General features: G+C 48.3%; 1 protein-coding gene across 3 annotated transcripts in view; it reads right to left on the reverse strand.

Moving 5' to 3' along the window:
- Positions 1-11758: 11758 nt before the first annotated feature.
- The window catches only part of LOC102929334 (mitochondrial fission factor), a 28127-nt gene continuing 22717 nt past the window's right edge, over positions 11759-17168 (reverse strand). For 2 of the 3 annotated variants that reach the window (XM_027826392.3, XM_007063937.4), the window contains 2 exons: positions 14985-15063; positions 11759-14438 (listed from right to left, as the gene is read on the reverse strand). In XM_027826392.3, the coding sequence (XP_027682193.2) occupies positions 14307-14438; positions 14985-15063 (211 nt within the window). In that variant the 3' untranslated portion in view covers positions 11759-14306. The other variant, XM_043522149.1, reaches the window with a different exon arrangement.

Raw genomic sequence — 17168 nt, forward strand, 5'->3', positions numbered from 1 at the left:
TAGAATTTTTTTGTTTTTTCCAGAGCAAATATTTTAATCAAAATAATAATATAAAGTGCTCACTGTGCACTTTGTATTCTGTGCTGTAACTGAAATTAATATATTTGAAAATGTAGTAAACATCCAAAAATATTTAAAATAAATGGTATTCTATTGTTTAACAGTACGATTAATCGCGCAATTCATTTTTTTAATCACTTGACAGCGCTCATTGCAAGGTATGCTGTACAGATCCATCGCAGCGTGAAGTACAGGGGTCTCTAGGGCTGGTCGAACAGGGGAGATGGCAAGTTGCATTTGGCTGCCTCCTTGCTCCTCGGGGACAAGTGCTGCCACTGCCCAAATTGTGCCACTTGCCCAGCAGGCTTCAACTTGTGCCTAAATGGAGCCACAGCAGATGTGACTGAAGATACGGTGGGGTGAAGACACCCCTGTTAGCATCACAAAGGCCTTTGGCAAGGGCAGCATTTCAGCAAGGGCCGAGGCTCAGACAACTGACTCAGGGAGAGGGTGCCAGGCACGGGGCCTACAGTGGAAGTCCCCTGGAGAGAAGAATGGGAGGATGCAGAGGGAGCAACGATGAACTGGTTGAGGAAATAGCAAGGGGAGAGTAAAATCAAAGCAGACCAGCAGTAATCCATGGGGACCCAGCCAGCAGTGCATGAGCGCACGGGTAGTACGACATTTGGCGACAGCTGATTCCTCTCCTTGCCCAGCTGTCTTACCTAGTTGCAGCAGTGGCACCTCTAACACCCCAGAGCTGTGTACAGCCAAACGCTGAGGCCATCCGGCAACTGCAAACACATGTCACTGGAAACTCACACCACCTTCATCTCCAAACACAGGCCCCGGGCGAGATAAAGGAGCAGTTCCAGCAACACAGAGAGCCTCTAGATATACGTGTATACACACACACACACACATATATATACACACATACACAGGCCTGGCACATCTCCTCCAGAAGACATTGGAGAGCAACAAACATCTCATCCAGCAGAAAGATCAACCTATTGCCTGTCATGACATTAAGTCATTAATCATAGAATCATAGGACTGGAAGGGACCTTGAAAAGTCATCCAGGCCAGACCCCTGCAGTCATGGCAGGACTACATATTATCTAGCATCCTAGGGCAATTATTTCCCCTCAGGGCTCATCATCCATGATGACCAACAAGCGTTCATTGAGGGCACATCTGGAATACTGCATGCACCATAGCGGAGACTTTCTACAACAGAGACCCACGGAGATCCCAAGGTCTGACCGGATCAGAGAGGTTAGTGAAACCACACCTGCAAGAGCTGGAGTAAAGGAGACTAGGGTGGGGAGTGGGGGAGAGAGTGGGTGGCTTTGTAAGACTTCACACAGTCTGTAGGGGACAGAGCAGAGAGGAGCTGTAATGCTAAGTCAGAACAGGCAGGTGGGAGTTTAAAGGGATTTCATGGGAATTTCTTGGCACAGAATAAAGCTGGTATATAGGACAGTCTGCTAAAGGCAGGAATGGGAGCAATGAGGAAGGACTTATGCACAGTTCAGGGAAGAAGAATTCATGCTGGGTATATAACACTGCCTGAACAATTAGGTGTGGGGAAGAAAGGAGGGAGGAACAGGTCTAGTGTTTCCCTGGCCTTCCTTACTTCTGAAGCCACCTACACTCCAGCCAAGTAAATTACACCCAGCTGGCCACAAAGAGCACCAATGTTATGAAGCCGACATCACAGGACTGTCAGAGTCTGATATGAATAAGGTTAGTTGCTAAGTCTCCCGTCACCAGAGTAATGGGGGATGGTGCAGGTCAGGGGACCGAGCTGCAGTAAGAGGTGTGAAGGGGTGCAGGGCTGGGACTGCAGCAGGTCAGGACTGAGGGGCTTAGAATCATAGAATATCAGGGTTGGAAGGGACCTCAGGAGGTCATCTAGTTCAACCCCCTGCTCAAAGCAGGACCAATCCCCAATTAAATCATCCCAGCCAGGGCTTTGTCAAGCCTGACCTTAAAAACTTCTAAGGAAGGAGATTCCACCACCTCCCTAGGTAACGCATTCCAGTGTTTCACCACCCTCCTAGTGAAAAAGTTTTTCCTAATATCCAACCTAAACCTCCCCCACTGCAACTTGAGACCATTACTCCTTGTCCTGTCCTCTTCTACCGCTGAGAATAGTCTAGAACCATCCTCTTTGGAACCCCCTCTCAGGTAGTTGAAAGCAGCTATCAAATCCCCCCTCATTCTTCTCTTCTGCAGACTAAACAATCCCAGTTCCCTCAGCCTCTCCTCTTAAGTCATGTGCTCCAGACCCCTAATCATTTTTGTTGCCCTTCGCTGGACTCTCTCCAATTTATCCACATCCTTCTTGTAGTGCGGGGCCCAAAACTGGACACAGTACTCCAGATGAGGCCTCACCAGTGTCGAATAGAGGGGAACGATCACGTCCCTCGATCTGCTCGCTATGCCCCTACTTATACATCCCAAAATGCCATTGGCCTTCTTGGCAACAAGGGCACACTGTTGACTCATATCCAGCTTCTCATCCACTGTCACCCCAGGTCCTTTTCCGCAGAACTGCTGCCTAGCCATTCGGTCCCTAGTCTGTAGCGGTGCATTGGGTTCTTCCATCTTAAGTGCAGGACCCTGCACTTATCCTTGTTGAACCTCATCAGATTTCTTTTGGCCCAAACCTCCAATTTGTCTAGGTCCCTCTGTATCCTATCCCTGCCCTCCAGCGTATCTACCACTCCTCCTAGTTTAGTATCATCTGCAAATTTGCTGAGAGTGCAATCCACACCATCCTCCAGATCATTTATGAAGATATTGAACAAAACCGGCCCCAGGACCGACCCTTGGGGCACTCCACTTGATACCACTGCCAACTAGACATGGAGCCATTGATCACTACCCGTTGAGCCCGACAATCTAGCCAACTTTCTACCCACCTTATAGTCCATTCATCCAGCCCATACTTCTTTAACCTGCTGACAAGAATACTGTGGGAGACCGTGTCAAAAGCTTTGCTAAAGTCAAGAAACAATACATCCACTGCTTTCCCTTCATCCACAGAACCAGTAATCTCATCATAGAAGGCGATTAGATTAGTCAGGCATGACCTTCCCTTGGTGAATCCATGCTGACTGTTCCTGATCACTTTTCTCTCATGTAAGTGCTTCAGGATTGATTCCTTGAGGACCTGCTCCATGATTTTTCAGGGGACTGAGGTGAGGCTGACTGGCCTGTAGTTCCCAGGATCCTCCTTCTTCCCTTTTTTAAAAGATGGGCACTACATTAGCCTTTTTCCAGTCATCTGGGACTTCCCCCGTTCGCCACGAGTTTTCAAAGATAATGGCCAATGGCTCTGCAATCACAGCCGCCAATTCCTTTAGCACTCTCGGATGCAACGCATCCGGCCCCATGGACTTGTGCTCGTCCAGCTTTACTAAATAGTCCCTAACCACCTCTTTCTCCACAGAGGGCTAGCCACCTACTCCCCATGCTGTGATGCCCAGTGCAGCAGTCTGGGAGCTGACCTTGTTCGTGAAGACAGAGGCAAAAAAAGCATTGAGTACATTAGCTTTTTCCACATCCTCTGTCACTAGGTTGCCTCCCTCATTCAGTAAGGGGCCCACACTTTCCTTGGCTTTCTTCTTGTTGCCAACATACCTGAAGAAACCCTTGTTACTCTTAACATCTCTTGCTAGCTGCAGCTCCAGGTGCGATTTGGCCCTCCTGATTTCATTCCTACATGCCCGAGCAATATTTTTATACTCTTCCCTGGTCATTTGTCCAATCTTCCACTTCTTGTAAGCTTCTTTTTTATGTTTAAGATCTGCAAGGATTTCACCGTTAAGCCAAGCTGGTCGCCTGCCATCTTTACTGTTCTTTCGACACATCAGGATGGTTTGTCCCTGTAACCTCAATAGGGATTCCTTGAAATACAGCCAGCTCTCCTGGACTCCTTTCCCCTTCATGTTATTCCCCCAGGGGATCCTACCCATCAGTTCCCTGAGGGAGTCGAAGTCTGCTTTCCTGAAGTCCAGGGTCCGTATTCTGCTGCTCACCTTTCTTCCCTGTGTCAGGATCCTGAACTCAACCAACTCATGGTCACTGCCTCCCAGATTCCCATCCACTTTTGCTTCCCCCACTAATTCTTCCCGGTTTGTGAGCAGCAGGTCAACAAAAGCTCCCCCCATAGTTGGCTCCTCTAGCACTTGCACCAGGAAATTGTCCCCTACACTTTCCAAAAACTTCCTGGATTGTCTGTGCACCGCTGTAGTGCTCTCCCAGCAGATATCAGGAAGATTAAAGTCGCCCATGAGAACCAGGGCGTGTGATCTAGTAGCTTCTGCGAGTTGCCGGAAGAAAGCCTCATCCACCTCATCCCCCTGGTCCGGTGGTCTATAGCAGACTCCCACCACTACATCACTCTTGTTGCTTCAGCAGACTGGGGGGGGGGGGGGGGGGGGACCCTGCACTGGACAAAGGGGGGGCTGTGCTGCAGATTAGGAATCAGATCTGAGGGCAGAACGTACAGCGCCTTACTGTTCTGGGCCTAGTCAAAGCTTGTGCTCTCAGTCCCAGATTTGCAGACACTGAGACTCACCCCAGCTTTAGGAACATGGCTGCAGAAGTCCTAGTCATGGGGGGTTCGAGTCAGAGCAGGGAGGGAGCTCACCCACTGATGAGAGGAGAGAATTGCTGCGTCAGCCACTGCTCCCCCAGACCAGTTATGTAGGGGATAGCTGCAGGGAGTGAAACTCCCACAGGACAAGATATTTTATAAAGAACCCAGTCAAACTCTTTGTGGCAGAAGTGAGGTCGCTCGGTAATAATTAATGAACAGTGTATGTTAACCTGGTTATTGGGATGTTTACTGGAGGGTTATATCGGGTTCAAACACCAGCGTTGTTGGGAAACAAGCAGGACGACAGAACAAAGGCTCAAGACAAAACACCTCTCAGCACACACTTGTGGTTGTTACAGGACAATGGCAGAGTCGTTGGCCATGAAGAGACTGGCTCAACCTGCCAAGGAGCCCACCAAACTGATTTTGGACAGCAGGGCCTAAATGCCTGGGAACTGAAAAGACAAAGGAACTCTCACAGAATATCAGTGACTCTCTCACAGGATGGTAGGGCTCTAGGTAAGATAGAGATGCATGTATGTAGACTACATTGTTTTAAAATCCTTTTCTCTAAATGTTTTATTCCTACTGTTCAGATTAAACAATACTTTGGTCTGGTTTGCAGACCCTCTGGTTAGTCAAGTCACCAGAGATCAGAGACCCCTGCAGGGCAGAAATGCAGGGGCTGAGCCCAGTCGGACCTGCTGGGTAAGCACAGTCAATAGGCAGAGTGCTGTAGCCCGGGGCCCGGTCTGAGTGTGGGAGATTCATGGGATTCCAGGCCAGGAGAAGGCCCAAAGTCCTGAGACCTGAGGGGTTGAACTCAGAATCCATGAAGGGGACAGAGGTTAAGTCCAGAACACGTCTCAGCAGAGACGGGCCCTTGACCGCATCGGTAGGAGGAACGGGCAGTTCCAGCCCTCAGAACCTTCAGGGCTCTTGGCAGCTGGATGGGTCACCTGTCACTACCCTGGTGACCAGACCACTTCAGCTCAGGATGGCGGATCAAACCCCACTTAGGGAGGGGATGTCAAAGCTGTTCTTACCAGAGGGGCTGAGCAACTGAAATTCTCACAGCTGCTCAACAGACCACAGATCCCTAATGCAGTCACAGGACAGAAACCAAACTCGGGGCACCTAAAAGGAAGTCTGTAGTCTCTTCCTGCCCAGGTCCCAGGGATGCTCAGCCTAGCTTTAAACTGTACCCATGTACCCACAGTGGGCAAACTCCTGGGTATCCCACTCCATTGCAGGTAATTTATATAGCAGGCAGAGATGCTAACAACAGACAAGTACAGAGTGGATACATCACAAACAATGCAGCAGCTTAAAAAGACACTTTGTGGAGACACAGGCATGCACACTGAAATACACAAAGATCCACGGACAATAGCCACCAGGTACACATGCACTAACAGGGATGTATTCCCTTAACACCACATGTTTATATATTAAAGGCAGGCTGCATGGACACAATTATACACACAAATTTCTCATTCGCATATGCACGATACACTAAATAATACGCATACAGATTATATACAGGAAACACAAATAATGATACTTATGCAGCACGCAGAGGAGATGAGCGCATGCATGCATGCAATGTATTATAAACTGAAGTTCTTTGTTTACAAAGAACACAGATATACCAACATACAACAGAGGGGCAATGATATCCGCACACACCACACCCCCCCATCATAGTCATACAGAGTACAATGCATCTGGTGTATGTACGCATCTAGCTATGCATGATGAGTAGATTCATAGACTTTAAGGTAAGAAGGGATCATCATGATCTAGTCTGACCTCCTGCACATTGCAGGCCACAGAACCTCACCCACTCCTGTAATGGACCCCTAACCTCTGGCTGAGTTACTGAAGTCCTCAAACTGGGATTTAAAGAAGAATTCATGCTGGGTTAGAGAGAATTCAAGTTCCAGAGAATCATGCTGGGTTACAGGATTCAAGTTACAGAGAATCCACCATTTACACTAGTTTAAACCAGCAAACGACCCATGTCTCATGCCGCAAAGGAAGACGAAAACCCCCCAGGGTCTCTGCTGATCTGACTCGGGGGGAAATTCCTTCCCAACCCCAGGAACACACACACAGGTCGGTCCTATAGCCACTAGACACATGCATGTCTGTATGAAATATACACATGCACACTGTGAGATGGGGAAACAATCACATATGGGACACTCCCAGGCCGGAGCTGAACAAGCCCTTTTACTTACTAATCAGACGTCCCGCGCAGCGTCTAGTAACAAAACTCAGCCTCAGAGCAGCTTTTGCTCTCACAAGCAATTTGCTCCGGTTGGCTCAGCCTCTCCAGTGCAGTGCCATCTGAACCAGCCGCTCGCCTCCAGGTTCCTGTCTCAGTGCAGAAGGTGGATTCAGCAAACCACACACAAACTTCTGTTATCTCCAGGGGCAACCAGGAGTTGACTGGGGACTCATCACCCCAATAATTTTAAGCAGCTTCTAGGACTGAACTAATTTAGGATTTTAGCTCCAATACTGATTTGAAAAGAAACAGCTCTGTCCCTGTTCCAGGGTGCTGCCTTTCGTCTGGGCTCAGGAGCTCGGCTAGACGACCATGGGGCAAGGCTGTAGCTTATAGCCAAGAAATGAAGTAAACTTTCAGATGAAAGGGGTGGGGCAGCCGGTGCCCCCAACAGTAGTGAAAGAGTCTCCGAGCTGGTCTCTCTCTCCCCCCTGCTATAGCGTGCGCATCCCCTACATGGCCCCAAAGCACTAGGTGTACTTCACAGGCGTTAATCACAGATGGCTTTGTGTCTGGGGAATGAAAGGGGAGGAGTGATAAAAGCTCTCCCCCCCCCTCCTTCTGATACCACTGGGCTGGGACTGCTCTGCTTCCCAACAAATTCCCACTCGCCCTCCATTTGGGTCTGGCTGAGTCCCCGCCTGCCTGGAAAGAATACAGTGGTATCCATTTCTTCCTTTTCTTTGCCCTCCCATTATGGGAGGCAGGCATTTCACAAAGCATTCAAGGAATAGTGTGGTGGGACAGAATAGCCATCCATCACACCTCCCTAGCAATTCTGGTCTGAGGATCTCCAAGCACTTCACAAACCTTCATGAATTAACGCACCCAACTGCTCTGTGCCTCATAAGGATGTTAAGTGACTCACCCACTAGTTCCGAGACCTGAAGAAGAGCTCTGTGTAAGCTCAAAAGCGGGTCTCTCTCCCCAACAGAAGTTGGTCCAATGAAATATGACCTCCCTCACCTTGTCACACTGAGCCACTGGCATTCAGAGACTGGGATGATGAGGGCTACAGAATAAACTGGGAGAGTCAGGACTAGAACCCAAGTCCACACAGCGCCTCCTCCTGGTTTTAATCTATATGGCACGGGATACCGCAATCAGCCATAACACTAATATTTTTATTTCCATTGTGTCCATGCCATGCTACAGCTGTCACTCGGCCTGAAAACAGCAGGAAAAGGCCAATATTTTAATAGCATATGCCTCCATCACCACTTTGGACCAGCATCTACCCAGCAGTCAGAGAGCAGGAAGTAAAATCTGAAACACAAGATTACCAGGGAAGCGAACAGGGTCAGTGTGGAGATCATCAGGAGGGCAGAATTACGTGGGAGACATTTTTCATGAGGCCATCTTTTCAGGGGGTATTAAAGCTTTTCAAAGGCCATTGTAATGAGAGACAGTGGGGGCGGGAGGGAATACTCCATTTGCAACTCAGACCATCTACAGCCCTGAGGTTTATACAAAAGGGGTATTGTATCCGATCCCCAATTATGTTAAAACAGCTGTAAGGTGTAGTGGCTAATTACTTGGCTAGATCAGTTGGTTACCACCTCCTACAGAAGTCTCATAATATTTGGTGTTTCTCTAAAAGTCCTAGGCTCTGGTGTCGTGTGATTACATGAAAAGTCTCAGCTTAAACTGAAAACAAAAAAATTTCTAGCCCTTATGGTTGCAGAGCAAACCTTGAAAATGTGAATCCTAAAGGCTGAAAACCCAAAAGACAAATGAAAAGAATCCAAAGTGTACTATAATTATTCTCAAATCTTATGATTTTGGGGGCCTCATTAATGGTTTCTGCATGTCGCAAGTGCTAGATGGCAAGAGTGCTAAATTTATGCCTTTGCCCATCACGCCTGCCTCAAGCTGGCCCCGGTTGGCAGTTCCATCAACAATTGCCTCAGTGCCAATCCCACTATCCCGCAAAGCAGAGCTGGGCTCAGGGGTTTGAACGGGACGAGCACCAGCTAACCATGCTTAACATCTAAATTCTGGTCTCATGCCAAAGGCTCTTTACCTGGCACCGGAGAAGAGCTTGAGCAGCTGAGACCTGCCCCTCCACCCAACTCATTTCATGAGTGAAGGAACACAGCGCTGCAACAGAAACATGCTAGCAGTTAAGTCCCCATTTTTGCCACCCCTTGCTCTTAGATTGCCCTGGTTTTTAGTACCCTGTGGCGCAGGAGTCTCGCATATGAACAGCGAAGATGCCCTTGGGACCACAAAAGAGGAATCTGATGCTCCTCCCCTTTATGCCAGCATGGTGAAGGAGAGAGACAAGGAGATGCAGACTCCAGACCGAGCCCACAGACACCTAGCAGAGCTCCATGGGAACTCCAGGGGCCTGTTTGTTTCCATTCCTGTGGGTCGTGGCCAAGCAACTGCCCTGAGCACCTCTGTCACACAACCCACTTCAAATTTCCCCTTCCCACCAGCCTCCCCAGGGAAGCATCATTACAGACTGGGAAACTGAGGCACAGGGGTTAAGTGACTCACCTGAGGCCACTGTGGGAATTGTGCTGCCAACTTCCCAAAAGCCAGGGACAGTCTCTTTTTGCCTCAGAAAAGCTGCCTCCATTCAAGGACTCAGGAGCTTATCCTGGCCAGTGGCAGCTTACCAGATGCCCATGGTTCCCTGGCAAATCATTATAGAAAAAGGTCAGCAAGAGCAGCAGAACAGGACTTACCTTAACAGACCCGACAGTCGCTTAGCCAGTCTGGTTTCCTGTCTCTGATGGAAAGGATGCCCCAAGGAGAAGGAGGCTACTCCTCACCTGGAATGCCTTTGCTTGCACTGACCAGAGGATGTTTGGATTCTGATGTCAGCCCCGTTCCGCAGCCTGACAGGAATCGGGTGTTGTCCCCAGTGTGCATAGAATTCTTCTTTGAGCCAAACTAGTCTAACTTGCATTTTGTTAACTTGAACTGGAGCAGCAAAACAAAGAAAACAAATGCCTCATTTTCCAGCTTTGTGGGCGAGAGAACTAAAAGTGAAGATTATAATGCCAGACATGGGTAGCCTTAAACCAGTTGCCTCAGGAATCTGCCAAGAACTTTGCTGAAAAATATGTTCCTCACCTTAGCAATGGAGCTAAGACTTATCACACATCTGCCCACCTTTATTCGAATGAAGCTCCGGCTGATCTGATGGCTCAGGCATTGTCAGTTTCATCCAGAACCATTTACAAATTTGGAACCTAATCCTGTAAACCAGGGTGGGCAAACTTTTTGGCCTGAGGGCCACATAGGGGTTCCGAAACTGTATGGAGGGCTGGGTAGGGAAGGCTGTGCCTCCCCAAACATCCTGGCCTCTGCCCCCTCCCACTTCGCACCCCCTGACTGCTCATAACTCCCTACCCATCCAACCCCCCCCCCAGCTCCTTGTCCCCTGACCCCCCCACCCCTAACCACCCCCCTGTATCCAAACCCCCCTGCTCCCTGATTGCCCCGACCCCTATCCACACCCCCACCTCTTGACAGGCCCCTCGGGACTCCCCCACCTATCCAACCCCCCTGTTCCCCATCCCTGACCACCATCCCCAGAACCTCTGCCTCCCAGGACCCCCTGCCCCTTATCCAAACCCTCCCCCTCCCCGCTCCCTTACCATGCCACTCAGAGCAGCAGGACTGGCCACCATGCTGCCCAACCGGAGCCAGCCACGCCACCACGCTGCCCGGCAGGAGCTCGTAGCCCTGCCTCCCAGAGCGCTGGTGGCATGGCGAGCTGAGGCTGTGGGGGAGGGAAGACAGCAGGGGAGGGGCCAGGGCTAGCCTCCCTGGCCGGAAGCTCAAGGGCCGGGCAGAATGGTCCCGCAGACCATAGTTTGCCCACCTCTACTGTAAACCCTTAATCAATCCCATTGAAGAGAATGGGACTATTTGCATGACTGTGGACCACTTTTGTGGCCGGTAAGAGTTTCAGGAGTCTGTTCCTATAAAGGAAGTTGAATCCCCCATTGAAATGCAATATTTGGGTACAATACCATAAAGCAGTTTAGGATACAGTTCTACTTAAAATTTGTCTTTTAATAAGTCATACACATACTGAAATGGGTCCTCACCCAACTCCCAAATAAACAGACTGAAAAATACATATTTGGGGGGAAGTGAGTAATTAAGCATGTTGATGTTTGTATATACAAAGGGGAGCGTCAGAGGGGACAGGGTGGGGAGGATTCACATGGAGGGTCATGTGGGGATGTCACATGCCCCCACCCCTTATGTCCCTCCCATGAGTGCAGTACCAGCAAGAAATGATTTCTACTTGCACCACTGGGTGAGTGGGTTCAGAGGCCACCTCTCAGGGTCAGGATGCAGGTGGCCAGGTCCAGTGGCTAGAGCAGGAATCAAACCAAGAGTAGAGCTAGAGACCAGGGGCAAGGGTCAGAAACAGGGCAGGACCCAGGGAGTCACACAGGCAGGGTCCAACATAGCAGCCAGAGAGCCTAATTGTGCAGAGAGTGACCAGATAGCAAGTGTGAAAAATCGGGACACTCTTTTCAGGGGGGGGGGGGGGGGGGCAATAGTTGCATATATAAAAGAAAAAGCCTCTAATAGCAGGATGTCTGGTCACACTAGTTATGCAGACACTTCCCTGTACCTCTCTTCAGGTTTAAATAGGAAGCCCTGGCCAATCAGTGGTCCCTGTGTTCCTCCAGTCAGGGCCCTGGCGAAGCGTCCCTGAGGTAGCTTCAGGTTTCATGGCCTCTCTGCTCCAATACTTAGTAGCAAGCTACTGGGTGGGAGCAGGGAAGCACTAGTCACCTGGGAATCTTGCAGTCGCAGGGTTCGGAGTTGTGGGGGGTTATAGCACCATTAGCCAAGAGGCTGCTAGCACATGCCAATGCTTTTGTTTAAAAATGCATTTTATTGATTGATATTTCCAGATTTATACACACACATATGATCAGCAGGACATTTGCCTTATACAAAATAAACCCATATTTCACCTCTGGTGGCTACTCACCAATTGCCCTCTGAGTAGGCACAACAGGCCTGATGATGCAAGTTGCTGAGCGACTCCTGCTCCAAATGATTTCAAGGAGGGTGAGGGCACTGGATGCCCCACAGGATCAGTCTCTAGCCTGGATTGGAAAGCACAGCTTCCTACCGCAAACATCTCTTCTCAGGAGCAGGGGCCACCACAAGAGCACACACTTCTGGCAAAATCGTAGCAGATTCTTTTTTGACATTACATGGGACTGGAGTGATACAGTGAGAAGAGCAGGCCCGTCTGATCCCTGTTGGAATGGGTGGGGCCCCTCCCAAAAAGGGATGAGAGAAGCTGGAGTGACAGCCCTGCAGACTAAAATCCAACCACCCCAGAATAACCCAGGCAGAAGCACTACAAGATCCCTGCCATACTCCCTCATGCCTGTTCCTTAACCTTGAGATGAAGGAAGCACCTGTAGGCAGATAGCCATCCCACCCCAGGCACTCACCATCATTTCATGATGAGACAGCTGAACAATCAGCAGATTTCAGCTTCCGCTGTAATAAATCTTGATGTTCTCCTCAGCTCAGTCCCAAAGCACAGTTTGCACCCACAATTATTTATGGGTCGATTATTTAGGTGCCCAAGTATCTGATTTATAGGCCTGGTTAGTTGGTACAATGCAAGTCATTTAAACCGCCACATAGACATCTAAAATGACCTAAATTGCATCCGTGTTTATTTATAGATGGAATAAGAGAAGCCTGCTTACAACTGGGCTAAAAATCTGGCCCAAACTCTGGGTGTATGTAATGATGCATACATCAGAACTAACTGGAAGCGTCCCCATTACAGCCATGAATTGCTGTGAAACTATGCAATACAAGCGCACACACTAAAATGCACCATTCAGTTACATTGTTTCCTGCTACGTACCATCCATCCCATTTCTTGGATTTGCACCTCGTGTATTTAGATTGCAAGCCCTCTGGGCCCACTTTCCGACGGGTCTGTAAAGTGCTTAGCGTGTTGATGCTATATAAATATTACTGCACACAATCAGCATTCAAAATGAGGGGTGAAGTTAGATGCCTCTGCAAAAACCATAGTGGGCTGCAAGTGAGCTAAGCAAGTGATTTGTGTACGTGAGCTGAATGGTTACCATCTTTCCAAAACAGAAGATTGCGGAGATCCAAGAAGGTGGATGGCAACCGTTTCCAGATTCATCACATGGCAGTTTTTTAGCCAATAATGAGCCAAGAATGGTCCTTGTCAGCATCTTAGGGCCACTTCAGTTGCTCAGTAGGTCATACTGACAACAGCTCCACACCAGTTACTGTAGCACAGAACAATCCTTTTCTATCCCAGCCCAAACCTGTAGCCCCGTGCTTTCCAGGAGTGCTACAAGAGTTGATAAACCATTCTATTATCCAGCGGATATGCTCTGAGCAGGAGATCCCATTTATCCCCCCTTTACACCCAAATACCAAAGTCATCGTCCAGCCTCCTAGACAATACCTGAACACTGATAGAGATCTTACAGATCCCCTGGCAGTCTCAAGGATACCAATGTGCCTTACAAGCTAAATAAATATGGATTGCTTCACCCGCCACATAAAAAAAAAAGATGCAGCCTTCCCTGTGATGAGATATAGTAACCCTTTAAAAGTGCACAGCCACTCAACACGAATTTAGGGCAGGAGATGTAGAAGGGCCTAAATAAAACTACAGGGGAATCTTAAGGAGTCAATGTTTAGTTATCCGGCTGGAATTTGGTCCAGAGACCAGGGCTGACCATATCCAAAATGCAGTGGAATTTCTGATGGCCACAGGTGCCCAGAATGTCAGTTTTGTCTCTCCTCCAAAAGATGGCATCAATAGCAGCCTAGCATCCCCTGACAGAGGGCTGGGGTGCTGGTTCAGTGCAGATGCAGAGGAAATAGAGGACCACCTACTGAACGACCAACACTACTTCTCGGAGCGTCTGGGATATCCCTGGAGGCTTCCCATCCAGGTACTAACCGAAGCCAGCTTACCACACCATATAGTTATATTTATAGAGCAGTAGCAATCTGATAAAGCCACAACCCAAAGCAGCATAGCTGCAGGACACAGACCAAAATTCATTGTTTATAAGCAAGCCTTCTCCAACCCTCCCAAACATTTCCCTGTAGGCACTGGCTGCATGGGCAAGAGAACCCAGCACTGCAGTTCTCACTCCTCACCTTCACCCCCCCACACACATACACTTCCTCCAGCATCGCAGGTACATCCCAGTCTGTTCATCTTCACTCCAACAGCGGCCAAAGGGCTCAAATCCACAGGGAATCTACACTAGGAGAAGTGGGCCAGTCACTTTAAGAAGCACACTGAGTTTACTGTTCATAAGTGCTCTAGTAAGGATTCCCCCATCACACATGCACACACAGAGGCTGTCTCTCTCCTGGGATGGGTAGGGCTCTTTATCTCCTTAGCCAAAGCCAGGTGTTGATGAGACATGCAGAGACTAGCACAGAGTAGACCAGAAGCTCCTTCTGACGCCAGCCAGTACATTGCTCCTCCAGAGTCCACAGCCTCCCAGAGATCTTGTTCAACTGCAGAAAAAGCAGCCAGGTCAGTTACAAGTTATGCAGCAAATGAGGGTGTATATGCAGCTGCCCCTAGCTTCTACCAGCAGGTGTCTCTGTAGGGTTGGCACAACAGCACCCAGTGCGAGGGTGGGAGCTCACAGCTACTCCAGATCTACCTCTCCCAGCAGGAGAGACTGTCCTGGTGTGAAAAGGGTCGTCATCTGGACCACACAAACACAGCAGGCAGTTGCTTAAGGAAGCAAAATGTTAGGGTCCAGCAGAGCGTCATTTAGTGTCAGTGACTGGAATCTGCCAGGGTCAAGCACTTTCCCAGTTGCCTTAGGACAGTAAAATCCCTACAGCCAGCTCCGAGTATAAGAGCATCGGTTGCGAGAGGAGCCCACAGATACACTGCCCTTGCGGGCACCCCTGATAAGAGGGGAGGCTTGGTTCAATGTAAGAATGCTAGCTGTGGAGGAGCCCACTACTGGTACTGGCGGTATCCGCTCTGATTATCCCTTAAGCAGCTTTCACAGAGTCCAGTTGCAAAACGTCTCCTCTCTTTCTCACCTGTTTCCTCATTGCTATGATGTCAGTCACGCCAGTCTCCTCCAGGGAGCTTTCTGAGGCTGGCCCTGTGTCCTGGGAGCTAGGAAGAAGGAAAACAAAGAGATGCAAATGTGCAAACAGAGATCAAGAGATGCAATCACATCAGCTCATGTATACAGCCAGGAGGAGGTGAGGGAAGGGTTACCCACACAAAGAGCACACCTGTTGGACGGGGAAAATCAAAAACACTGGGGGGGGGGGGGGGAGAGATGAACAAAAAAAAAAACAAACCACCAGATGTTATTGTGGAGATGTAGCATGTCTTTTTAACCACACCACAGCCACTTAAACCCTAACAACATGCAGCCCTCAGTTACCATTATTGCAAAATATACAGCGCATGCTGCAATGGTTAGTGTTATACAGCTGTGTCTATATTGTTAGAATCCCAACATATGGAGCATAGAGAACGTGATATTTACCAATTGGCAGTTTGCCACACACAGAGTCATTAAAACACAAATCAGAGCCAAGGCCTCCGCTGGCATAGCTCCATTGAAATCTATGGATCCATGCTGATTTACACCAGCAGAGGATCTGGCCCATAATGTATAAAGCTGCTATTTTTTTCCATTAAAAAAATCGAATGGTGAGTGTCTGTCCCAGTGCATGAGCCATGGATCTCTGTTAAAAGAAGGGCTGTCTAGTTACTGTGCATGATCTCCAGCAGGGTCACTTCACTAGGCAAAGGACCTTAGGAGAAATTCTACATGAGGCCTTAAAAAAAACAAAAAACAAAAAAAAAAAAACACACCAAACAGAACATGAATGGTGGGTTTTTTTTTTTGTCTGTCTGCTTCTTACATCACCAGTAGCAAAGATCCCACCATCAGCACTAGTGACAGACCTGCCCATGTGTGAGACAGAAAAAGCTCCATCTTGCTCTCCCATAGCCGCATTGATTCTGTGGGGCTGCTGGGAGTAATAGCTTTGTCTCAGGAAAGTCAGCAGATAGGACTCGAGAGGACAGGCTGGGTAAAAGGGAGCTGCCATTTTCAGAGTCAACTTTTCTAACACAGTGCTCCAAACAGATTTCATTGTAATTGTAAAATACGGGTCAGCCTCAGATGTCATTCCACTGACTTCAATGCTCCCAATTTACACTGTCTGAGAGGCTCTGGCCCAAAATGTGGACTATGTTATCATACATATAAGACAGATGGGAGATCTCTGTGGATTTGAATTATTTTGCAAAGTTTGCTCTGGGGAAACCACCACAATCCAAGACAGTAAGACGAGGTTTAAGGAAATGGATACTGATCAATATTATATCTTCATATAACTCTAATACAATGACAAAAGTAAAAATAAATAAATAATTGTGATGCAGCAGTGTTGCTGTCACCAGAGACATAAAATATTAACAACTGAAACAACCCACAATTTTTAATTGAAAAAAATCATGCCAGGCCTGGGTAGTGCCCATTATGGTCTAGACTGAAAATTACCTTTAATTCTAACCCCCTTTTTCCAGTGATGCAACTTTCAAGAATGTCATCTAGCGGTAGATTTACCAAAGGCTTGTTTCTGGTTATGAACGTTGGAGCAAAATCAGTCGTCATTTTTTACTCTGTGTGAAAATAAACTTTTCACCTATCAGAAATGGCGCATTTGGCTAAAAGAAAAAAAATAGCCAAAACTCAGTTTCAAACTAAGCTTGTTTTGTAGAGAAAACAGACTTCCAAAAACAAGCCAGGTTTGAAGAACGTTAGTCAAGCAGCTTTAAATGTGTGAATGTCACTTTGTGTCTACACAATATAACTTCCGTTTCCCCTGTTCTTCCTCAAAATCATTTGATTACGGAGGTCCTAGCGTGCTGAGAACACAGATGTGTAAATTCCAGGGGCTGCATAGCTCAGCGTAATAGGATCCTGAAAGGTAATTGAAGGATGACTGAGTTATAGCCACTGGTGTTGGGAGCCTACAAAGCTTATAAACTCTGTAGAGAAGAGAGCTGCTGGATCAGAAACCCACGTCAGAGGCTCAAGATCATGGAATCTGTTGCCAAATAGCTCTGGATTTTGACTCCCTTTCCCGCCCCAAACCCATTCAATAAAATCAACTAGGTAGTGTTAATGCAGAACCCGAGCACTCGTGTAACATTAAGGCAATAGCCTGAGTCACGAGAATGTCACAGGAGACAGA

Source organism: Chelonia mydas, chromosome 9 (genome assembly GCF_015237465.2).
Source record: "Chelonia mydas isolate rCheMyd1 chromosome 9, rCheMyd1.pri.v2, whole genome shotgun sequence".
Taxonomy (NCBI): domain Eukaryota; kingdom Metazoa; phylum Chordata; order Testudines; family Cheloniidae; genus Chelonia; species Chelonia mydas.